The sequence below is a fragment of the Peromyscus californicus genome, unplaced genomic scaffold, assembly GCF_007827085.1.
Source record: "Peromyscus californicus insignis strain IS unplaced genomic scaffold, ASM782708v3 Scaffold_22__1_contigs__length_63687245, whole genome shotgun sequence".
NCBI lineage: Eukaryota > Metazoa > Chordata > Mammalia > Rodentia > Cricetidae > Peromyscus > Peromyscus californicus.
In genome coordinates, this window is record NW_026294525.1 from 15,667,260 (window position 1) to 15,692,375 (window position 25,116).

Sequence of the window (25,116 nt, forward strand, 5' to 3'; positions counted from 1 at the left end):
GAAGCTAGGCAGGTGGGGGCAGGGCTGAGACTTTTTCTGTGCAAACAGAAATGAATCTGGCTGTTATTTCTCACTGGGTTCCAATGTAGCCTGCACTGAGTGGCAGATGTGTCCATTCTAACTCCCTGCTCAGAACCAAGGTGAGGGCTGTGTTTCACTCAGTTTTTAGATGCTTATCATGTGTTTGGGTGTTTATGCGCACACACATTCTGAGTTCCAAATGCGAACAATCTCAACACTACCTTCATCTGTATTTTTCTCCCCCCATCCTTTAGAGTCTTTTGGCTTGCTTTATAAAATTGCATGAATATTTTGGATGAGTGTAGATGGCTTTTACTTTTTAAGGCCAGGCAACAATTTCATGATATAACTTCTAAAAATACTTAAAATAACTACAAAAATAGTTTGCTTCCAAAAACCACTTCTTGGTTTAGAATATACACAGAAGAGAGAGAGTTTAGAGTGGAAATGATTTTAACACACCACGAACAGGAAACCCTCCGGAGTCCTACACATGTATCCCATGCTACTCCCAGGTTAACACAAATGTAATAGTGGTTTCTGTTGTCTTGAGTCAAGTCTGAATCCAGAGCTTTTTAACCAACAGTTGTTTTCCTCAGTGCTGAGGCTTTTAAGCACCAGTCAGTGAGTGCTGGGACCCGGGAGATGGCTCAGTGGGTATAGGGCTTGCCGCACAAGCGGCACCCACATAAAGGTTTGGCATGCACGTTTGTAACCCCAGCATTGAGAGAGCAGAAACAGGAATACGCTGGGTGCTCAATGGCCAGCAAATCTAGACAAAAGAGCGAGCTCCCGCCTCCCCAAGAGATCTGTCTCAGAAAGTATGGTGGCAGGTAACAGAGGAGGACACTCAACATCAACCTCTGGCCTTTACACGCATACACACATCACACAAAGAGTCCTGACCACATTCTAGCCCCTAGAAGTTCAGTTCTTCCACCAGCAAAACTTCGAGCAAACCTCACATCTCTTCTAAATTAGAAATGTCACCTTGACTTCAGTCCTAGAGTTAATGCTGTGCAGAGAAAGAAAGCGCCCGTAGCCTACGAGGAATACACAGGAGGAAATGATCTAAATGAGAAAATACTAGGATGTCTGCAAGGAGGCTGTTTTCAGAAATGAACCAATCAGGATTAGGTTTACCCACAAATATGAGGAGCCACGAAGAAGTGGCACAATGCCAATACAAGCGTATTTTTCTCTCACATAAAAGAAGATCACAGTTGGCACTCTGTGCTGGTGTACCAGCTCCTCCATCATCCGGAGCTGCTACTACCCAGGGGTCCAGGATGATTGCCATCATAACAAAAAGTCCCAAACAGTGGGAAAAGAGGAGGAAAGGCATACCCCTTTTCAAAAGACTTTCCTGCATGGGCTGGGATGTGGCTCAGCAGGCAGAGGGCTTGTATAAGGGCCTGGAGTCTACCCCCGCCACCTCCTAAACAGGGCAAGGTTGGCAAAGGTCTGTAATCCTAGTGCTCTGGAGGTGGAGGCAGGAGGATCAGAAATTCAAGGTCATCCTCAGATACATGAGTTCAAGGCCAGCCTTGTCTCAAGACAGAGAGGCAGAGGGAGATACGCACACAGAACGAGATAGAGAAAAAGAGACACCGAGAGGTGGGGGTGGGGGCGGGGCTGGGAAAGCTAAGACCTTTTGGGATCCACCGCGATCACCCTCAAGCAGAAAGCGGCGGCGGCGGCGGCGGCATTCAGAATGCTTCCCCAGGCAGACGTGAGCTCATGCCAAGTCGTCTGTGCCGCCGTCTGCTTTGTGCCTTTTCCTGAAGAGACGGCAACTAACAGATATCCGCCCCAGGCAGGGCACTGACGACAAACCAGAGAAAGAATCCCAGCGTCGGTCAGTGGCACGATCGATGACTTTGGTCGGTGGGGTGGCTCTCAAGCAGCTGCATCAGGGACAAGGGCTCCCCAACCCCAGGCCCCCAGCATGAGTGACCACCAGGGACAGCTGCATCGCTGGAGCTCACTGGAGCTCAGGGTCCAGTTGGCTGGCAGCTCTTCTGAACAGACACCCACCACACTGCTGTGGCTGTTGACTGCTCAGATGTCACCCCAGGGAGGGGCCCGGTGAGTCTTTCAGCCTCCCGGGGCTTCCAGGGCATTCCTTGTAAGTTGCTTTAGCCTCCCAAGTCTTCCTATGCCCCCTCCTCTTCTCCCCTCCATCTGTTTTGCGAGGTCTCCAGCTTCTTTTTGATGGCTTTCGCTAGGAGGCCAGGAGGAGGGAGGGGCAGACTTGAAAGGTCTTATGGGGTGTTCAGGAGGGTCACTGAGACAGATTGTTGGGGACATAGAATGTATTATTAAACACTACGGACAGAGAGATAAACAAGAGCATGTCAGGAAGCCTGAGGAGAGTTCAGGCCCCACCAGAGAAAGACGGCAAGGTGGAGGCTCTGAAGAGAAGAATCAGGCCTGCCCGGCGGAAGTCGGAGAATTTGTATTCTGACAGTAGAATATTACATGATGAAATACTGTTTAAAATACGTTAGAATCAAGGGAGACTTCTCCAAAGGGAACTGACTGAAAAGATCAGGCTATGAACTTGTCCTTTACGAGGCTTCATGATGCCCAAGCTGGAACATAGAGCTAGGGATTACAGTCTTTCTGGGAACCACTTCAACCTGCCCTTCATGAAGCTTGCTCCAAAATTTTGCAAGGCCAATAGGCATGATGAAACTTTGATTTGGGGACCGGGGTTGGTAGAATGCCTGCCTAGCTGCACAAGGCACCAGGTTTGATCCTAGCCACTGCAGGATCCCAGCATTCAAGAGGTGGAGGCAGGAGGATTAAAAATTTAAGGTCATCCTTGGTTACACAATGAGTTTAAGGCCAGACCGGATAACACAAGATTCCAACTGAAAAAAAAAAAAAAAAAGGAAGGGAAGGGGAGGGGGAAAGAAGAGAGGAAGAAACAATCTTTGTAATGTCTACCTCTTGCTGGGATAATAAGCATCATGAAAATATTATATATGCACATGGTGCTCTGTGTCACACAGTAATAGGTATATAGCCCAGTGGTTCTTAACCTGTGGGTCAAGATCCTCCTGGGAGTCCAATATCACATATCCTGCATATCTGATATTTACATTGCAATTTATAACAGCAGCAAAATGACAGTTCTGAAGTAGCAATGAAAATAATCTTATGGTGGTGGTGGTAGTGGTGGGGGTCACCACAATATGGGAGCTATGTTAAACCGTCACAGCCTTAGGAAGGTCGAGAACCACGGCTGTGACCGTTTCACTCACGCCAGACTAACTTGTCCTGAATAAAGGCGAGACCAGGGTGGGACCATCCCAAAGGAGGCAGGAGAGGTGGTCAGTTTAAGGTCTGCTCTCCTCAGCACTCAGAAAGCAAGAGGGTCAGCAGTTCCTGGCCAGCGTCAGTTATATACGGAGTTTGAAGCCAGCATGGGCTACATGGAGTCCTAGGTCAAAATAAAACTAGAAAAAAAAAAAAAAGTTAACAGTGGGGGCTGGAGAGGGGGCTCCGTCATTAAGAACACTTGCTGCTCTTGCAGAGGACCCTGATTCAGTTCCCAGACCAACAGGCACGTACATAAAACAGACAGATAAAGATAAAATTAAAAAAAATTCAAACAAAGAGTCCCAGGAGCTCCTGAAATCATTTGACGAAAATATCTCTGTAAGAAGTTAAAAAGGAGTCCATTCTAAATAGCTCACATTCCCTCATTTCTTGTGGAGTAAAATCAGCGCAACATAGCATGGTCCTGAGTATTAGTTTGACAGAGATAACCATGAGATTATGCTTTACTCCTGGCTCACCGTATCAATAACTTTCACTTTCCTACATGACTGTATTTTTCTTTCTCCATGTTCACGTCTTGCTAAATTTATTCCTAGGTATTTTATAGCGTGGAGGAGGGTAGGAATAAATAGGATCGTTTTCCACATTATGTTTATCCTTGACATAAAGGAAGGCTATATTGACTTTTACATATTTATACTGTAGCCAACTGGGCAAACTAAAACTTTTATTACTTACGATAAATTTTAGTTGGCGTCTTGAATTTTATCTCTGCACGAACACATATAAATAATAGAAAAGTTATCTATACTTTTTTACATGCCTCGTACTTTACCCCACTGGCTAGGTCTCCAGAGTAAGATAGTAACAGTGGTGGTTATGGACATCATCCTGGCCAGGTTGACTAGGTGTGCCCAAGAGGGGTGCGATTTATTGCGATGTTGTTCGCTAGTTTCTGGCTTATTGATTTTGTTTAAATTCTTCCATTGTCTATATCATTTCATCCAGATGCCTCTTTGGTCTCTAGCTTTTTAAACTCTCCTTTGCTGTGAGCTAGACAAGCAGCCCACAGGACCCTGAACCCTTATGTAGATTTTTGCAGGGACAGACTTTGTACCCAACTATGAATAGTGAAAGGATGAGAACATTTATAGGTATAGGGGCCTAGAGGCCTGCAGCTTAGAAAGCAATGCAATCTGCTTCCTCTTCAGAATGCCCTTCTCCAAAGACGCAAAGAAGTCCCTGACAAGACATCCTGAATTATACTCCTTTAGGAATTGCCAGTGTCCCAGCACTCCTCGTTCAAAATTCTAATACATGTCTTGTATAAGAACAGTATCATATTGTAATTACACCAAATGCTGCTAAAAAATGTAAAAAACAACCTCACATAATTGCAATTTTTGAAACTATAAAAGGCAATTTGGCTCCTGTCCAGCACCTTGAGGCTAGATGTTCTTGGCCCAGATGGGCTAGGATAGCAGTCACATAACGTAATCTGAAAATGTATTGTGCAATGGACGTTAGAGAAAATCCCTTAGAAGGCCCATGTAATCACAAGTTACAGAACTCCAGCTTAACCTCAGGACCACTTCTTAAAGTCATTCTGTGTCAGCTCTCACAGCACTAATCTCTCTGCATCACGATGTTTTGACAAGGGACTTATTTGAACTCCACATTTTATGATGATAAGCAGAACGATATTCCAAGCATGCCGTTTGGAATATACATAAATCACAAACAGGAATGAGCCACGGAGCTCATTTTTAAACACATTTGCATAATGCATGGCATAAGGAAAAGGTCAAGGCCAGGCTGGAGCATTCCTAAAGTTCAAAATGGCTTTTGAAACATTTTACTTTTAAAAATGACTTTAAAAATACTTATTTTTTTTTTTAAATTTTCTTTATGTGTGATGCGCCTGTGAGCGAAGACCATGTGTGTACTTGTGTCTGCTGTAGAGGCCAGAAGAGGGTGTTGGATCCTGTGAAGCTGGAGTTAGTTGTGAGTTGTCTGACATGGGTGCTGGGAACCCAGCTTAAGTCCCCTGAAGGGTAGTAAGCACTCTAACCACTGAGCCATCTCTCCAATTCCCAATTACTTTTTTTGAGACAGGGTCTCAAGTAGATCAGGCCTTCCTAGGATCACTATGGAGCCGAGGGTGACACTGAGCTCTTGGACCCCCTGACTCCACTTCCTGAGCCCTGTGATCACAGGCATGCATCACCATGTCTAGTTTCTACAAGGTTCTTGGGTTCCACCCATGGAGCTATCCTGCTAAACAAGCATTGTATCAACTGAGTTACCTCTCTAGCCCCTGCCTTTGTATTTTATTTATATTTTTATATTTATTTATTTATTTTGAGATGGAGTCTTTGGGAATCTCACTCTATTTCCCAGGCTAGCCCTTGAACTCCTGGACTCAAGAAATCCTTCTCCCCTGCCTTTTGAGTAGCTGGGACTTGTAATCACTGCAACAGGTTTCATTTCATGACTTTCAATTTATTTATTTGCTACATCAATAGGCCATGTCGGAAACACGCTCATGGTCACCGTTAAAAAAAACCTAATGGCAATCCAGACACTCCTGCCATTAGAGAAGTCTTCTTGTATAACTGACATGTACTGTTAGGTTTTCATTCAACAAACATTAGTCCTATTGGATGCAAAGACAGGGCTGGAGGATGATGGTGTGGACCCAAAGTATACATTCACAGGCGGTGGGCAACAGGAGCACGAGTTCAGAGTAGGGGCCAAGGACTGGGTGCGAATCACTGTCCTTCCAGCCCCAGCTCGACCCTTGGGACAGACCCCTTCACTCCGATACTCAATCTTCTCAGCTGGAAGATGTGGCCAGTGCAGCGGTTCCTTCGGAGGCTCGCAGAACAAGCCAGTGAGGTCCCAGCCGCAAAGCTCTAGGCTGGTGTGTGGCATACAGCAGGCTTTCAGGATGGAAAGTTAACTCATGTTGCTCTCAGCAAAGATTTATCCAGCCCGCAAACTGCTTGTGTTATTTATTTATTTATTTATTTATTCATTTATTCATTCATTCATTCATTTATTTATTTATTATTTGGTCCTTTTTTTTTCAGAGCTGAGGACCGATCTCAGGGCCTTGCGCTTGCTAGGCAAATGCTCTACCACTGAGCTAAATCCCCAACCCCTGCTCGAGTGATTTATAAGCATCATTCCTGCCACCCACACACAGATAATAAATAAATAAATATATTTTTAAAAAAGAATTACAACCCCCCCTCAGGATAATATTGAGAGACTTTCTCTCCCTTCTTCTCTGACACAGGATCTCGCTAGCTTGCCCAAGGTTTGTGCTAGAATGACAGATATGAGCCATATCATCTTGTGAGACACTTTATATTAAAAAACAAAAACAAAACCCAACTATTATTATTTAATTTTATGTGTATCGGTATTTTGTTTGCATGTATATATCTGTGCATCACATGCATGCCTGGTACCCTCAGACGCAAGAAGAGGCATCGGATACCCTAGAACTGGAGTTACAGACAATTGTGAGTCGCTTATGTGGGTGCTGGGAATTGAACCCAGGCCCGTTGTAAGAGCGGTAAGTGCTCTTAACCACTGAGCCATCTCTTCAGTCTGGCATACTTGACATTTTTGAGGGTAAAAAGGCAGTATACAATATCTACTGGGTATGGCAAGCACTACTACTGCAGGTCACTGTTTCAACAGCGGCGTCTTAAGATCCTGTGCTTCGTGAAGCCAAGTTAGAACAATTTCTGTAGGAAGAAGGAAGAACCGAGTAGAAGCTGAGAGGCTGAACACATCTGTTCTAGGGTTTGTGAAGTTGGGTGGTGCCCAACAGGTGTCTTGTTAATACGGTATGGAGGTTACTTAAGAATGATACAGTTGCCGGGCGGTGGTGGCGCACGCCTTTAATCCCAGCACTCAGGAAGCAGAGGCAGGCGGATCTCTGTGAGTTTGAGGCCAGCCTGGGCTACAGAGTGAGTTCCAGGAAAGGAGCAAAGCTACACAGAGAAACCTTGTCTCCAATTTAAAAAAAAAAAAAAAAGAAGAAGAAAAAGAATGATACAGTTATTTTCAATTGATGGTATTATTCTTAGAGACAGCTAGTAAACTGTTAGGTTACAAGCACCCATTAAATTGTTTGACCTTTAATTACATAATAAATGGATGTGTCTGGCCTTTCTTTGGACCTGGGGTACTGTCCAAAAAATTACTGTAACCTAATCTTGTAAACAGAGTAGGCTTGGGAAGGTTTATTGTAGATATTTTGTGGTAAAAGTATAAATGTATATCTGGAAATGATGCTTCTTCCCATCTGGAGAGTGCTTCCCTTTAGAGCAATGATTCTCAACCTTCCTGATGCTGGGACCCTTTAGTATATAGTTCCTCATGTTGTGGTGACCCCCACAACCATTAAATTATTTCCACTGTTCCTTCATAACTGTATTTTTGCTATTGTTATAAATCATAATGTAAATATTTCTGGAGATAGAGGTTTGCTCACAGGTTGAGAACCATTGCTCTAGAGCGGCAGAAAAAAGGCGGAGTGAAGGAGGGCGTCACATTTCATATTGCTGTAATCTTTGTGATGGGATAATTTTTGGAGAAAAGAGGTCGATTTTGGCTAATGGTTCTAGAAGTTAATTGGCATGATGTCACCACTTACTCTGTGTGTGTGTGACTGTCTTGGAACGCAGTAGCAGAGCAAAGAGACACATGTAGAAGACAAGTTCAAGGCATATCTAAGACAGGAGGGGTAAGGTCAGAGTAATCACGCCCTTGAGCTCAGGAGCTAACTTCAAACCAAAGGCTTTCATCCATGAGGGCCGCCCAGTAGTGCTGTGAGGAGGAATCAGGCAGTCAACTATCAGGTCACAGCCGCCAAGTCATAGAGATTTCAGTCACATGTCATGTCTCTGCCTTCTTTCTCAGTGATGGGAACTGAATCCAAGGCCCTAGCCATGCTAGCCTCTGCCCTGGAATCTTATCTCCAGGTATCTGTCTGATCAAAACCAACCCTCGAACCTAAAGCACAACAGGAACAGCACAGCAAGACGTGTCGGGAACAAAGGGGCTGCTTAACTTAATCTGTATACTTTCCCCAGTAGTATATAACCAGAATGTTCCAATCTTACTTACTTATTTTCTACTTTTACATGTATGAGTGTCTTGCCTGCACATATGTATGTGCAGCACATGCTTGCCTGGGGCCCACTCAGAGCCTTTGGAACTGGAGTAACAGACATCTGTGAGCTGCCTTGTGGGTGCTGAGATATGAACCCTGGTCCTCTACAAGAGCAACAGGTGCTCTCAGCCACTGAGCCATCTCTGCAGCCTCTATCATTTATTTGTGCTAGGGATTGAACCTAGGGCCTTGGCCGTGCTGGGAAAGCATTCTACCACTGCGCTTCCCTCGGTATTATTATTATTATTATTATTATTATTATTATTATTATTATTATTTTGGGGGGGCAGTTTCGAGACAGGGTTTCTCTGTGTAGTTTTGGTGCCTGTCCTGGATCTCACTCTGTAGCTCTGTAGACCAGGCTGACCTCCAACTCACAGAGATCCGCCTGCCTCTGCCTCTTGAGTGCTGGGATTAAAGGTGTGCACCACCACCGCCCGGCTTATTATTATTTTTTGAGGACTGAAGACTGGCTGCTAAAAACCAAAATAAAAACCAAACCCCAAAGAGGTCTAGTCTGGAGGAAAGCATGTGTGGTAGAGAAAGGCCAGCGAACGGGAGTCAGCACCGAGCTCCCAGAATCCGACATCCAGGCACACCATGAACCAACATTCCTGCAGTGGAGCTTTTTTGGAGTCCAATGCCTGAAGTCCACTCCCTAGACTCAGCAGCTGCCTGGGTTTGCACAGCCCCTCCAGCCAGATTGCTAATAATCCAGTTCTTACCCCTGACATGATTATGTATAGCATTACTCAAGGCACAAAAATGAACTTCATAACAGAGTGAAGCCCTGGCCGAGAGCAGGGTTTTATATGTCAGCAGGGTGAACTCCAGGAGCCTCTAAGCTCAGAAGCTGGACACTACTTCAACTCAGATTTTTTTTTTTAAAGGGTGGATAAAATTATAGGAATGTTTAGTTTGGTCTGGCTTTCTTCTACCTAAATGATGGAGTATTTAACATTTCATTGCAATAAAAACAGATGGCGTGAATAAGCCAGTAGCTGGGTGTAACTATTCACTAGAGTCCTCTGAAATGCTGGAGGGAAGATTTATAACTGTCCTAAAGGATGGGGGATAAAGGCAAAGCAAGATGACTAGAGTCAGTGGCCCCCAAGGTCACCTTTACTCGGCAACGTATTGAGAAAGACAGTTCAAGGCAAGAGAGTGCTGCGTTGGAATATGGTTCCTCCCTACACTCCCAATGGAATTGAATAAACACGATGAGGCACAAGAGGGCAGAGCCTGAATCAAGCTCTGGTGTCCAGAACTGATGGGGTTCAATATGGTCACCAGGGCTGGGGCCTTGAGATGGAAGACTGATGGGTTTTTGAGAAGAGGGATCAAGGGGTGTCTGTAATCCAGAACTCAGGAAGCAGAGTTATGAGAATCTCTGCCAACCTAGTTTACACAGTGAGTTCTAGGCCAAATAAAGCTACTAAGTGCGACCCTGTCTCAAAAGCATCTGCCCCGGGATGGAGAGATGCTCAGTGGGTAAGAGCATGTGCTATTCTTGTAGAGGACCCGAGTTTGGTTCCCAGCACCCATATCATGTGTGGTCCCAGCCACCTGATACTCAGGGGATCTGATGCCCTCTTCTGGATTCCTAAGAGATCCGCACTCACATGTACCAAAAATAGCTCCCTTCAAACAACAGTCAAAACAAAAAAGAAACAAAACAAATTTTTAAAAAGAAAAAAAAAATTTAAAAAAAGAGCAGAAGTAGGCAGAAATATACACCATATCCATGCATGCATGCATGCACACATACACACACCACACCACACGCATGCATGCACACATACACACCCCCACACACCCCATACCCATGTGTACACACACACACACACACACACACACACACACACACACACACACACACACATATCTCTTGCTATGTGATGCCTTTTGTTGACTCACAGCTCTGCCAGCCTGAAGACCATCAGAAAACACAGGCCATCAACCCAGGCTAAGAACAAAAGTCAAAATGGAGTTCTTTTCTTTAAAGCGTAATCTGTGGTACTGCATTATAGAAACAGAAAATGGGCTAACACAGAGGGGCTGGGGCAAGACAAACATGATCTACTACAGTATATTAAGATGCACTGGCATGGTATTATAGCACAATTATATTTATTGATTGATTGATCTAGGGGGAAGATGGTTGAGTTATTTAGACAAGTGTGGGCTGGCTTCAAAATCATAGTCCCTCTGCCTTCGTCTTCCAAGATTATAGGCATATGCCATCACATCTGGCCCATTCTACTAGTATTTAAGTATGGGAGGGGACAGTAGACCTCCAAAGTCTAGTCATGGATTCCAGTGGCTGCAACCGCTGGATATAAGGACCCTCAGCTATGAGCACATACACTTCCAGGTTCACACTCTCAAGTAGAGGCGGGGCCTTCAGCTGAAAACTGGAGTTGAAGCCAATTAAATGAGCAGAAAAACAAAAAAAGAAAGAAAGAAAAAGAAAGCAAAAAGCTAAGGTCTGGGAACAATTTTGAGATTTTTTTTTTTATAAATTGAAATGAGATAATAATAATTAAAAAAATAGGAAGTCAATGTTCCTTTTCTTTTCCTTTCTTTGTCTTCTTGTAAAAATAACTCTTGACTTGGGTTTGATGACAGAGAGAGATCTGCCTCTCAGCCGTGCCTGGAGGTTGGGTGGATTCCCGTGGGGACCACTGGCTCCCAAGAAGGGGCCATTACAGTCCCCACAGCACTTTCTTCTAAAATTCTCATGAAGCCCTTGGCTCTCATCTGACAAATCCATGCAGCTAACTAAATAAACACTGGGCTTCGGCAAAGCCTAAATGGACCGTTGATTCCATTATCTTAGAGTAATTATTCTGGGCAGACAAAAGGAGTCCTTGCTGGATGTTGGACCAGAACTGAGAGTGATATTCAATGGCGTAAACAGAGAATATTCTATCCAAGAGATGTCCCCCACTCCCAGCAAGTGCCTCCACGTTCTTGGTTAATCAATAAAGCTCCTGCCCCCTGCCCCACGTGCACCCCACTCTCTGCTGAGACTCAACTGGTTTGTCTCCCCTACCACACCCCGATTGCCTAGAGGGTAGAAAAGGCAGAAGGCAGAAAAGGTAGAAGCCAATGGTAAGCTCCTGGAGTCCAGGCAAGGAAGGGCTGGTGACCACCAAGATGGAGAGTTCTTAAGACTGGCTGTGCAGTGACTGATTCTCTTCTGGGGTACAGCTAAGATGGCGGACTCTAAGATGGCGGACTCAAGAGATGTGGACTGTACAGCAATTAAAATGAGAATCATTATCAAGCTCAATTCTTCAAAGGACTTTCACCTTTCCTAGTCACGTGTCAATAATGGGGGAAGAGTCACAATAAGGACTGGTTAAGGGTTCGTAGGTTTCAGGCCAGAATGTGACAGGCACACTGTCACACACCTTTTTTTTTTTTTTTTTTAATCCGTGAGGAAAGCTCTCTTAAAAGCCTTATTTTGGCTGGGGAGATGGCAGAGTGCGTAAAGGCGCTTGCCGAGCCGGCCTGGTGACCTGAGCTCGAAACCCTAGAACCCACGCTAAAGTGGAGAGGGAGAACCGATCTTGAAAACTGGTCCTTTGACTTCCACACGTGTGCCATGGTTACCCCACCCCCCATCACGACATACACACAATTATAATGTTTATTTTTAAACGGCCTTACTTCACACACACGGGATTTGAGGCATAGCAAGTTAACGTGCCTTGAGGAGGGTTCTGACTCCCCCATTGGGCAAGATTACCAGGGAACTCTCCCCTCGGACTACAAGGGATGAGAGGAGTAATTAGAAGCACGGTTGACATTTGCCTAGTCGCCTACGTCTTACAAATCACTTTTCCTTTGGATATTATTGAATGTTATAGTAAAGGGGTTCTGCTGTTACCAAAGAGGAAATTGAGCCCTAGCAAATTTCTTGCTTCACACCACCAAGAAGAGGCTCCCATCCCATAATCCCTGCATCAGTGCTACCCTCCATTTCCCACTCCTCGTCTGATCCACCTTCATAGTTTCCCAATGAGAACGCCACCAAGCGGCACACCCAGAGTCTAATGTCTTATCCGGGCCACAGGAGAAGTAGCATGCTTTGCCGACACCATCAACATGTATCTTTAAAGATATTTTGTCACGATGATGCATATTCTGTAAATATCTGCTTGATAAAGTAAAGCAGAGAGCCCTGTCAGCATAAACCAGAGTGCTTTATGCTAGAAGCCCTTTTATCCACAGTCAATACATTAGAACCTCTTCACTTAAGTGCCCATCTCCTCAGTATCTGCCTTTCCCCAGCCTCCTCGGTCATTAGCTCTACTGCTTTGGATGCTCATCCGAGCAAATCCACTTAGCGTGCCTCGCCACTCTTGCTGTGGACTTGGTGCCTAAGCAGCAAAGTACATGATTGCGCATTACACAGATCTTGGAAGGATGGAATTACATAAATCCTCATTTGATCCAGACTCCGTGTCTAAAGGGATCCTTAAATCAGTCTCAATAACTCTGAAAGAACCCTGAGCTGTTGCAGCGTGAAAGTATAGATCTAGGTTCTTCTGCCCAGCAGAATTTTCTTCTACTAAAAGCACTCACTTTTGGAGTTTGATGCAAGGCTGATGATACTTGGGAAGGAAGTGCCTGCTAGACCTGATCATGGACAATGGGAACTGATAATGGGAACTGCCTGCTGGCTGGGGGAAATCTGACAATCAAATTGTTCCAGTGTCAAATGAATCCTTGTTTTTGTTTTTTGCTTCTTCATAGCTTTATCCTTCTGGCCTAAGATCATGACTAGTAACCATGACGAAAGCTCTATGGCAGGTGCCCCCTCCTGACGGCAGACAGTATGAATCTACCAAATAAAATCTAAGCCTATAGGCTGGGAACCTCCCTTCTATCAGGTCACAAAAAACACACCAGAATTCCAGGAAGAAAAAAATCCCATTGATTTTAATGTATTAGTACTATGATGATTGCTAATGGTTCAATGACCACATTCTCCCGTGCACACACCATTGACAGGATATTCCACAAGGCCTGCCACTAGATCTGCTCTGCTGACCACTGGATTCCCAGTTCTGGGCTTTGAATGTGGTAGGTTCTAAATATTTATCCATTGGATAACTATTTAAAGTAATTTCATTAGCACCATTTTATAGATAAGAAAATTGAGGTTCAGTGCTACTTAAAAATATGTCCAAGGTCATTCAATTGACAGGTATTGGAAGGCATATGTGCTTGACCACAGAACCAATGGCTCAACCAATATAACTGTACTGGAATAGAACAAGTTCTCCAGTACTGAGACCCTCTACAAAGAGAGGTATAAAAGATGAGATTCCATGTCAATACTCTAGCCTAGCCATTATCTTGTCAATTTTATCAGTATTCTATAATCATTAAATTTTAAACAAAACTACTTACCTACAAACCCTTCTTCTCCGACCAACTTCAGAGCAATTTTATCGGCTAACACTGACGAGTTGCCGTGAGCGATGTTAGCAAAGGGGCCAGCGTGCACAAACACAGGTGTCCCCTACAGAAGAAGAAGAAGAACAAATTAGAACCCCCAAGGAAAGAGAAGAATGGAAACCAAGCTTAACTTGGGGACACAAGGTGCCACGGAGTGCTCCATGTTAAAGCTTATGCAGACATTCTGAGTTTACATTGCATACTCAAAGCACAAGCGTTCCCAAGAGATCTAAATGTACTGTGAGCCAGATAGGGTGGAGCACATCTGTAATCCCAACACTTGAGGTAGAGACACAAGGTCATGGCTAGTTACAGAAGGGGTTAGAAACCAGCCTGGGCTACAGAAGTCAGACCTAAAAATAAACACAAGTCGGGCTGGGGACATGGCTCAGCCAGTAAAATGCCTGCCACTAGAGCATGAGGACCTGAGTTCATATCCTCAGATGCCATGTACAAAGTGGGCATGGTGACACCAGCCTGTAACGTTAGCACACAAGAAGTGAGGGAGGGGAAGGAGGCCAAGATAGGTGGATCCAGGGAGGTTGCTGGGCTAGCTGGTCTACCCAGTCGATGAGCTGTAGGTTCAGTGAGAGACCCTGCCTGAAAATCAAAGTGGAGATGGATAGAGGAAGATACCCAGTGTTAACCTGAGGCCTCCAAACACACTATACAAACATGAGTACATACATACATATACATACATACATACAAATAAAAAGCAAACAAAAACCAAAGCCCTTTAAAACAAAACTGAAACCAAAGATACCCTGATTGACTCAGACACCAAGTATGTCTCAAGTCTCTTTGGACAGAATTAGCCTACAGTTAATGCTGAGTGAGAGACAAAATCTCTAAGAATGTAGTCACCTCCAATTATAATTTTGATAAGCTACTGTTCGTTGCCTGTTGATCATGAAATAAGCCCTGTACCTTATTTCTTATTGCCCAATTATATTTAAAAAAATAACTCAAACCCTGATAGTCTAAATAATATCTTCCATGTTCTCCCCCCCACCCCCCCCACCCCCGCCCAATAACAATTAGTCAGTTCAAGAAAAATCTACCAGCATTCAAGAGGCAGAGGAAGGCAGATCTATGTGAATACAAAGCCAGTCTGGTCTACACAGTCAGTGCCAGGCTAGTCAGGGCTACATAGTGAGAGGAGATGAGGAGGGAGACAGAAAGGGAGTGAAGGACAGAGGGAACAAGGGAGAGAGGAAAGAAGAGGAGGAGGGAGAGGAGGAGGGAGAGGAGGAGGAGGGAGAGGAGAAGAAAGTCAAAGCCAGGCATGGCAGCACATTCCTGCAATCCCAGCATCTGGGAAGTTAAAGCAGAATTGAGGGTTATCAGTTCGATGCCAGCATAGATTACATGAGATTTTGTCTCAAACAAACAAACAAACAAATAACTGAATATAAAAATCAACACAACTCATGAATTATGGGAACCAGGACAGGCCAATTACATAAGGGACAAGATCGGACTACTGTTTTCATACTAAAGCTGTCTTCTCATTTTTTAAAAATTCTGTTTAATTCTTTGAAAAATAATCCAACTATTTTACATGTTAGAAACCTGGTAATTATTAAGACAACAAAAACAAAGAAAAAGAAAAAAACACCATGGGTGAAATGTACCAATGATAGAAACGATTTGTGGTTGTTCAGACAGGTTGTTATGCAGCCCAGGGTGGCCTCAAACTTGCTATGTAGTCAAGGATGACTTTGAACTCCTGATCCTCCTATCTCTACTCATTAAATACCGGGATTGCAGCCAAGTACCATCATACCCAACTCAAATTTCCTATAGAAAGCATACAAAATAATGGGTTTCTTTAGGACATTTTAATACGTGTATACTTAGTTTATGTGCAATTCTTACTAATTACTGTCCTAGGTAGGGTTTTTATTACTGTGATAAAGCACCATGACTAAAAGCAACCTGGAGAGGAAAAGGTTTATTTCAGCATACAACCGTCAGGTCACATTCCGCCACTGAGGGAAGTTAGGACAGGAGTTTAAGGCAGGAATCGATGCAGAGGCCATTGAGGAATGCTGCCTACTGGCTTGCTCCTCGTGGCTTTCTCAACATTCTGCTTTCTTATATCACCCAGGACCACCAGTCCAAGGATGGTACTGCCCACAGTGAGCTGGACCCTTCCACATCAACCATTGGCTTACTCACGGGCCAATCTGGCAGGGACATGGTTCCCTCTTCCAAAATAACTCTCGCTTGTATCAAGTTGACATAAAACCCGTCAGCACAATTACAGATAAAACAAAACCAATATAAGGGACTAATTAAAAATTTCAGGCTTTCAAGGTCTTTAAATGAACCTTGTCAATATAGTCACTTTCATAGTCTTTTTGATTTTCCTTTATTGATGACAACAGGCTTTAGTCCTATCTGAAAATAATTTTCTCATTAAAACAGTCAGGCTTTATCCCTACCCCAGGCAGGTTATTGGGGGGTCTGCTCAGATGAAGGCTTGGCCCCACCTGTGAAAATATAGGCTGCCCCTTTGTTGACACCGTGGAAAGCAGGGAGTGATGCGGGGTGGGAGGGGGGCGGCTCGGAAGCATGAAAAATTCCCATGAACTACGCTGGGCTATTAGCTGAACGTGGCTCAAGGACGAGGGAGCTGAACAAAAGCAGGAAGACACTTAGTGGAAGAAAAAAAAAAAGGTCTGAGACTAAAACAGCTTCTCAAAGCCACGATCTGAATTCGATGGTTCGCTTTCTTCTCCGAGTCCTCAGGAGAGTGAATAACACGGGTCCTGAGAAGGTCAAAGTGATGTAAACATACGGGGACTATAAAATCCGACAAGCATTCGTGTTCACAGGTATACATGACTACTGTCCATCTCCCTAACTACCCACAACACCTCTCTTCTAGCTGCACACACCTTTCAAGGGCTCTGAGGAAAAATTGAAAAAGACTCGGAAGTCGGGTCCACAGTCTCCCAATCCTGTCTGTCGCCTGGGGCATGCTGCTACCCTGGAGAAGCACAATGCAGACCAAGTCCCCGGCCCCATCCCTGGATGGCAGCTGGCTCGCCTCCTCCACAGACTGTGATCTCATCACCGCCATCTGTCAGAGAGGCATCAGGCCCTGGTTCCCCACGGGTCACAGGTGACATGGTGTGGCCGAACAGGCATAGGCCCCGTGATTCCTGGAATAATCACCCCAAGCTGCTGCTTAATCTAAGGCAAATCTATTTATTAAAAAAGGAAAAGGACTTGCATTTTTCACAGACCTTATTATCTAGGCTATATGACTCATCTATCAGCAAAACCGCTTTGTGATTCTATCTTTATTTCGTGTGTGTGTGTGTGTGTGTGTGTGTGTGTGTGTGTGTGTGTGTGAGAGAGAGAGAGAGAGAGAGAGAGAGAGAGAGAGAGAGAGAGAGAGAGAGAGAGAGAGAGAGAGCGCGAGAGCAGGTGCATCATGTAGGACATAGTCTGCATCTGCATGTGGAGGTCAGAGGACAACCTCATGCTTTGGTCTTAAGCCTTCCATCTTATTTGAGACAGGGTCTCTTGCTTTTCACTGCTCGCATACCAGGTTAGCTGGCCCCGGGTCCTCCCTTCTCCGCCTCCCACCTTGACACAGGAGCTGGGGTTACAGGTGTTTGTGAGCACACTTAGCCTTTTATGTGGGCAATAAGGATTCAAACTCAGGCCCCAATGCTTGCAGAACAAGTGTTCTTACTCACTGAGCCGTCTCCCTAGCCCTTAAATTTTGTTTTTAAATTGGCAATTACGTATCTTAGGAGAACAACAGGATGTTTTGCTGTGTGCATTAAGGAATGTTATGCTGGAGTCTGAATCCTGACTATCCTCCATGGGCCTCCGTGGTGAAGTCTTGGCACCAAGGGAAGGTGGTGAAATTCTTAAGAAATGGGAGGATTTCAGTCCTCGGGGAAGGGGCATCTCCATGAAGAGGACTACTGACCCCTGGTCCCTTACTGTCTTCATGTGCTGGCTATGAGGGGAGCAGCTCGTTCTGATACATTCTCTGATCAGGATGTGCTGTCTTTCACAGCGCCAAAAGCAACAAGGTGACCAGACACAGGCTGAAAATTCAATGCTGTGAGCCAGAAGAGACCTCTCCTCTTTAGACGTTGTTTATCTGTGCAGTTGTTACAGTAACGGGAAGCTAACAGGTTATGTTAGATCACCTGACACATCCTGTTGTATATCTCTCTCCTTTCTGGTTTCTGTGAATGATTAACTATGGTTGACAGGTCCGGAAATGTCATTATTCCCATCTCACCAGAATAGGAACCATTTGGTCAATTTCTCTCCAGCCTGGTAATCACGATTTTTACCCTCTACTTTGCATTTTATAATTTTGTGTAAAGCAGTTTTAGTTTTAGCTGGAAATCATGGAGCCAAATAATGTGCAAGCAAGAGCCGGACTCTTCCTGACATGAGAAACCCAAGGCCCAGGGAAGCAAGGGGTATTCTCCAAGGCCACGGAGCAAATTAATAACCGTATTAAGGTTACAGTGTTGGTTTGAAACTCCCAGTTTGGAGTCTGAGTGGACTAATGATCAAACGGTATTATCAGACACTCAAACACAGCGACCATGACACACATTCAATGGCAGCGTTTGAGCTAAACACACTGTCTAAAAAAATTCCATTCGGAGGTATATCCATCTTGACTTTTATTTCATACGCAGAATGTTTGGGAATCGGAAGTAGGAACTGCCTTGGTTTCCCCTGATGAATAGTCTCCATAATGGTTTTTTCCAGAAACTTCCTAAGATTATTACTTCCAATTATTCTTACTTCAGTCTCGTAAGTGATTTGGTTGCTTCCCAGAGCATCAACAGAGTATTACAATTCCGTTCTGTCCAGTACTATAGGCCCTGGTCATGTACAGCTGCAAGTACTTAAAATGTTGCAAGTATTCCTTTCTCCAAAACCTAAATAAATGCAACAGTAGACAGGTGGTCCAGCAACTGAAAGGCTACATTTTCAAATTTATCAAACTTTAATTTAGAAGAATGCATGTAACCTGTGGCCACAACGGCACCGGACTGTGTGCTCTATCATACGGTGACTTCATCAATGCTGTGTGAGCTCATCTATGGGAATCTTTTGATTTCCAATATGGCTCTAGATAGGCTTCTCTGGGATATCCAGGCCTTAACCCCTCCCCCAGACACCTGCTCCTCTTAGTCTACGGTAGAACCTGGCATGGATCAGTGGCCCAGAATCTTCTGAGGTCTTCCAAGGAACAGCTAGGACTGAGAACTGCTGGCATTTTGGCCACCTGTCATGAGGCAGGGGACTCCCCAGTGCCCTTTGATGACGCTAGCAATGGGTATGTCCAAAATATAAATACTGCCCACAAATTAGACTTTTAGGCTGTCCATGGATACAGACCCCCCACCCCCCACCCCAGTGTCACTGATTCCAGGAGCCCTTCCCAAATGACTGTCTAGAATCAAGGCACAGACAGAGTTCATATATGCAACTACCTTAACCAAATTCTGTACTTTTTTAAAAAATAAATTATCTGTTCAAATAATCTTAAAACAGTCAATGCCATAAATGAAAATTAGGAACAACGTGAATGTTCTAAGCATTGCTTAGGAGAACGCCATTTATTAAATGAAACTAGACTTCCAGCGTGGCAGATATCTTAATAGGCTTAGTGATATCTATTTACTTACGAGTTCACTTACTGTGCTAGACCGAGGCCTTGCACATTGGGGGCAAGCACTGCACCACTGACCTACCTCTCTGCACTGTGAGTTTTTTGAGACAAGGTCTCAGTACACAATTCAGGCTGACTTTAAACTCTCTATGCAGTCCACCCTGACCTCAAAATGTCTAATTCTCCTGCCTCTCAAGTACTGGGGTCACAGTTGAATATCACCATACCCAGAGATTGCTAAGTTTTAAAACAACCTACCAAAGTACACTTACAGGTGTGCTCATGGGATGGTCAGAGAGAGGAAGGGTTCAGGCTACGGGGAAAGGTGGAGGGAGTCGGGGGAAGGTATAGATGGGTAGGGGTGGGCAGACCTGTGCTTTCATGACTCTGCTCTGTGTTCCACTGACACTACAGCTGTCTGTTGAATTGGAGCCTGGGCCTTGTCTCTAAGCCCAAGATGGCTTTGAACCATATCCTTACTTGGCAGTATCCAGCTCAGGTTTCATAGTCCTGCTATACTGTCTAGTAGCTTTCTTTTTGCCCTAGGCCAGTAATTCTCAACTTGTAGGTCGAAAACCTTTTGGGGGGTGTGTTGAACGACCCTTTCACAGGGGTCACCTAAGACCTTGGGAAAACACAGATAGTTATATTATGATTATTTTAAGGATTTCTTTATTATGTATACAGTGTTCTGCTTGTATGCCAGAACAGGGCACCAGATCTTATATTTTTGGTTGTGAGCCTAGCCTTTAACGGCTGAGCCATCTCTCCAGCCCTGGGCACCAGATCTTATTACAGATGGTTGTGAGCCACCATGTGGTTACTGGGAATTGAACCCGGGTCTTCTGGAAGAGCAGCCAGTCCTCTTAACCTCTGAGCCATCTCTCCAGCCCTATATTATGACTCTTAACAGTAGGAAAATTACAGTCATGAAGTAGCAATGAAAATAGTTTTATGGTTGTGGGTCACCACAACATGAGGAACCATATTAAAGGGTCGCAGCATTCGGAAGGTTGAGAACCACTGTGGTCTAGACCCTCTGTGCTTGGTCTCCTTGCCTGGAGCAGTATTTCCTGAGGCCCAGACAACATGCTCCCTTGGCCTCTCACACCTCTGCCAGGTATCCTATGAACACACAGACACATGTTCCATGCTATTCTGTGCCTACATTCTTTTTCAGCTATTGTATCAAGGAGCAGGCAGTGGACTTGTCAGTCTGCTATCTGCCTTCCCAACCAGTGTGCAACCTTCAGGAGTGCAGGGATCTCTGAGTCCAAGTTCCCCATAGTGTTCTCAGCACCCATCCACAGTATGTATGTCAACATTCTATAGTCAGAAGTTTTCCTGTGTCCTGCAGCCACTCGGTCCCACATAAACACACAGAGGCTTATATTAATTACAAACTGCTTGATCTTTGGCTCAGGCGTCTTGCTAGCTAGCTCTTTCATCTTAAATTAACCCATTTCTATTAATCTATGTATCACTATGTGTCTCGTGGCTTTACCTGTGTTCCATTACATATTGCTCCCCACAGCAGCGCTCCCCTGACTCCATCTTCTTCTCCCTGTATCTCTGCTTGGATTTCCTGCCTGCCGTATTTTGCCTTGCCATAGGCCATAGCAGCTTCTTTATTAACCAATGATAGCAACACATATTCACAGCATACAGAAAGACTATCCCATGGCAACATTCTATCTTTACAATTACCCTGTTGGGTTAGTTGTTACCATCACCACTTTACACGGGAGAAAGCTGAGATTGAGGGAGTAAATAACTCATCCCCAGGACATAAATATAAATGGCAAAGCGTCCATTCAAACTCAACCTTTTATTAGCTGAGTACATGGATGGATATGGACATTTACATGGTCTTTCTTCTCTGTTCTCCCAAGTACTTGCCCTCTGGCCACCTTTAACCCTCTTTCCCATGGCAGCTTAGCACAAATTTTAACTCTATCCAGTGACATTGACCAGAGTGGAAATATTTTTTCTGCCTGGCAACTGCCTATGAAAAGACTAGTGTAACATCTCTCACCCCCCACATCTATTCTCTCTCTTTGTAAATATTGATTTTTTTATTTATGAGGGTTTTGCCTGCATGTTACCATATGCATGGCTCAGGTCAGAGGATATCTTATCCCCTGAAACTGGGGTTATTGTGTGGGTGCTGGGAATCAAACCTAGTTCCTCTGTGAGAGCAGTAAGTGCTCTTAACTCCTAAGCGATCTCTCTAGCCCAGTATCTGTCTCTTTGCTAAACCCAATCCAGATACTCCCTCACCGTTTGGATCTCTTTGGGTCTAAATCCTAAAAACTGTTATCTAGCCAAATCAAATGAATATGACCAGTAACTTAGAAACTAGATTGTAATGTATATACATGTTGGTGAAAACACTTTGAATCAAAGAAGCCAAGACAAAATGTCTGTGTTTGTGTACAAGACTATAAAAGTGTCACCACAAAAGTGAGAAGAATAAATATATATCCTCAGAAAATATTTCTTGGTATTTACTATATTTTACTTGGGGGAAAAAAACCAATTTATTATTATAAAACAAACAATTGATAATTAACATAATAAATAAAGTTTAAAAAAAGTTAGACAATGTCAGGTAAACATGGTAGTACCACCCACAGACGCACTAGGTAGATCTTTATTTCCTATGTTCCTATTCTAGTCAATTAAGTCAAAGCCAAGACATGAGTCATACTGAAGAATCAATAAATTCACTTTTAACTCTTTATTTATTTATTTTTTTTCAGAAGACCAAGGAGTTATTCTGACACTCTGCCAGGCTCACACTGGCCGGAAATGTTCATATTGCCTAACATCAATCCAATGAAGGCAAATGCTACATTATAAACAATTGTAAAAAGAAAGCCAGGGGTGAACAGATACCTTACCAAGAAGGATCTGAATTTGAATCCCAGAACTCAAGTTAAAAAGACAGTAAAGAAAAAAAAAACAGGTGGCACACTTGTGATCCCAGGACCAGAGAGGGCTGGGTGGCCTTATTGACAAGTTCTAGACTAATGAAAGACCCTGTCTCAAAAACTAAAGTTGATAGTAGCTGAGGAATAATAGCAGATGTTGACCTCTGACCTCCACACACATGCATGTATATGCATGTGGCACCCTCACCCAACACGCACGTATACCTACAGATGTATAGTCACACATTAAAAAAAAAATACAAAAAAAAAATAATAATAAAAGGGAAACTACTTACTTCCAAGGTCTGCATCAGATTTGGTTTGATGGCATCTTTCATCAAAACTGTCAAAGCACCTGTCACCCCCTACAGGAAAGAAAAAGATACATAAATCAGCATGAGAACCCCTAGGCCCAGGCTGATTTGTCCCCTTGCCCCCATTCTGCTTCTAGGTGGGCATCCCCCAAGCTGATCATGCACCCCGGATTGTTGGCTCTGCCCATGTCTTCCTCACCCCAGCCTGGCCAACCCTACCAGCCCAGCCTGGCCAAAGTAGAGTAGGGATCAAGACAGACAACAATAGTGAAATGCTGATGAAATACATTTCATGTGTTCTGGTTGCGGCCAGATATAGACCTTTTATTAACACCAATGAAGGCTTGTGAAGCAGATAATAGGGCTTGTGCAACTGTTCAGAACCCCCACTGTACACCAGTGTTAAGAAGGAGATCTCTGTTCTCCGGATGGACGACAAGCTCCCCAGGGCCTCCGAGGAACCCTCACCAAGTCTTCAGCTGTCACCGGCTGCCCGTCTTTGTCACTGGCCACCACCATCCTTCCTAGCCGCTCCTTCATGTCTGTGAGGCTATCAGTCAAGGCCAGCACCGCCATGATCTCGCTGGCCACTGCGATGTCAAATTGTGCCTGAGAGAGCAAAGCAGATGCCGTGGTCATCTGAGGTGTCACCGGATGGACACTTTTCACAAGGTTTCGGCAGTCATAGCTGGGGGCTATCCCCTGTGGGTAGGTTCACTTTCCTAGAGTTGCACAGCATGTAGGGTCTTGGCTTGTACCATCAAAGATGGCCTCCCTGGGCTGCCCACATTGTCTCCTGTGCTCTGCTGAATAGTCGTCACGTGGTGAAGCCTGTGAAACCCGCTGCTTACTGTACCATACAGTGTGCTACAGACTAACATTAAGTACTAATGTACCGCAGGGGTGCAGCTCAATGGTGAAGTTCTTGCTTAGTACGTATGAAGCCCTGGGTTTGGTTCCCTCCATCCCCAAAGTATGAGTGTCATTATCTCTCTTCTGAGCATCTTTATCACTAAAACATCTGGCCACAAAGGCAGGGGCCATATAGGAAGACTCCTCCTGGATACCCAGCAGGGACAACAGCCTGTGATACCCAGTAGGTGTTTAGTGCATGCTGAATGAACTAGTCAGTGAACTACTGGCTATCCCTGTTCATAGTGGTGGGTCACATTATATTCACCTCTACCCTGCTGATCTCCTCTCTCTTCTTTTTGTTGAGGTAGGAATTAAACCCAGGATGGTAGTACGCTAGGCAAGCATGCTACTACTGAGCTATAGGCCCATTAATACTTAATTACAAGTCTTTGTGTCCAGGAAAGATGAAACAGTGGAGTAAGAGCATCCTGCCAGCTTCCTGGTCCTGTGCACAAGGCCCACTTCTTGTTGAGTTTAATCTCAGCACAGTCTTGGCCCAGCAGCTAAAGAATGGCCCAGAACCGATTTGTGTCTGGCTCATGGCTCCACCTTATCCTAAGGCTCCCAGCAATGACAGTCGGAGAGCACTGACTTCCTTCAAAAATTTCCCAGGACTTCCTCCTCCCCTCTCTTGGCTCCAAAAGCATGTTGTACAGAGTCCAGTGGGAACGAAGAGGGAGACAAGAGTGTGTATTTCCTTCTGCTTACAGTCCAGCCACTGGGGAAATATCTGCACATAGCCACTTCGTTAAGCTCCAGCTTAATTCTCTGGATCCCAGGGGGAGTGTGAGTCAGACAGGTTCAAGCTCACAGAGAGAGAATGGCTCTGCCCTGGTGGGATCACCTTAGGAGATATTTTATTACCCATTTCCATCACCGACAGATGAGGAAGTGCAGGCAGGAAGGAGCTGGCTGGCTCCTTCCTGGTTGAGATTGTATTAGCCATTGATTTACTGAAAAAATAGTGCCTGAAAGTTAAATACAGCGATATCCAAGGACTATATTCTCAATACAACTCATTCTAAAACGTAAGTGATTTTTCAGTGCATGAAATCTAACTTCCTATAGCACATATTACATTGTAAACAGTGGCTGGAAAAATGACCAAAACGTTACTATTTTCCGTGCGTAATGTGAGCCTGGAAATACTTTTGCAATATGAACTACATAGCAAGCAACTTGTAGAATTTATAATGTGTATACAAGTACTTCACTTGTAATTGTTTTAGTTCTAAAACTGTAAGCCTGCATCATTGTGGATGCTTCTAATTCCAGCATTTGGGAGGCTGAGGCAGGAGGATCATGAGTTTG

The 25,116-nt window shown here is 44.4% G+C and overlaps 1 protein-coding gene across 3 annotated transcripts in view; it reads right to left on the minus strand.

Annotated features, from left to right (window-relative positions):
• Mthfd1l (methylenetetrahydrofolate dehydrogenase (NADP+ dependent) 1 like) overlaps positions 1–25,116 on the minus strand; it is a 189,627-nt gene that overhangs the window by 86,729 nt on the left and 77,782 nt on the right. For all 3 annotated transcript variants that reach the window (XR_008221180.1, XM_052750965.1, XM_052750966.1), the window contains 3 exons: positions 23,359–23,499; positions 22,873–22,941; positions 13,925–14,036 (listed from right to left, as the gene is read on the minus strand). Coding sequence is in view for 2 of the 3 variants with exons in the window: in XM_052750965.1 (XP_052606925.1) it covers positions 13,925–14,036; positions 22,873–22,941; positions 23,359–23,499 (322 nt within the window). In the remaining variant the exon portion in view is untranslated. The remainder of the gene's footprint in view (positions 1–13,924; positions 14,037–22,872; positions 22,942–23,358; positions 23,500–25,116) is intronic.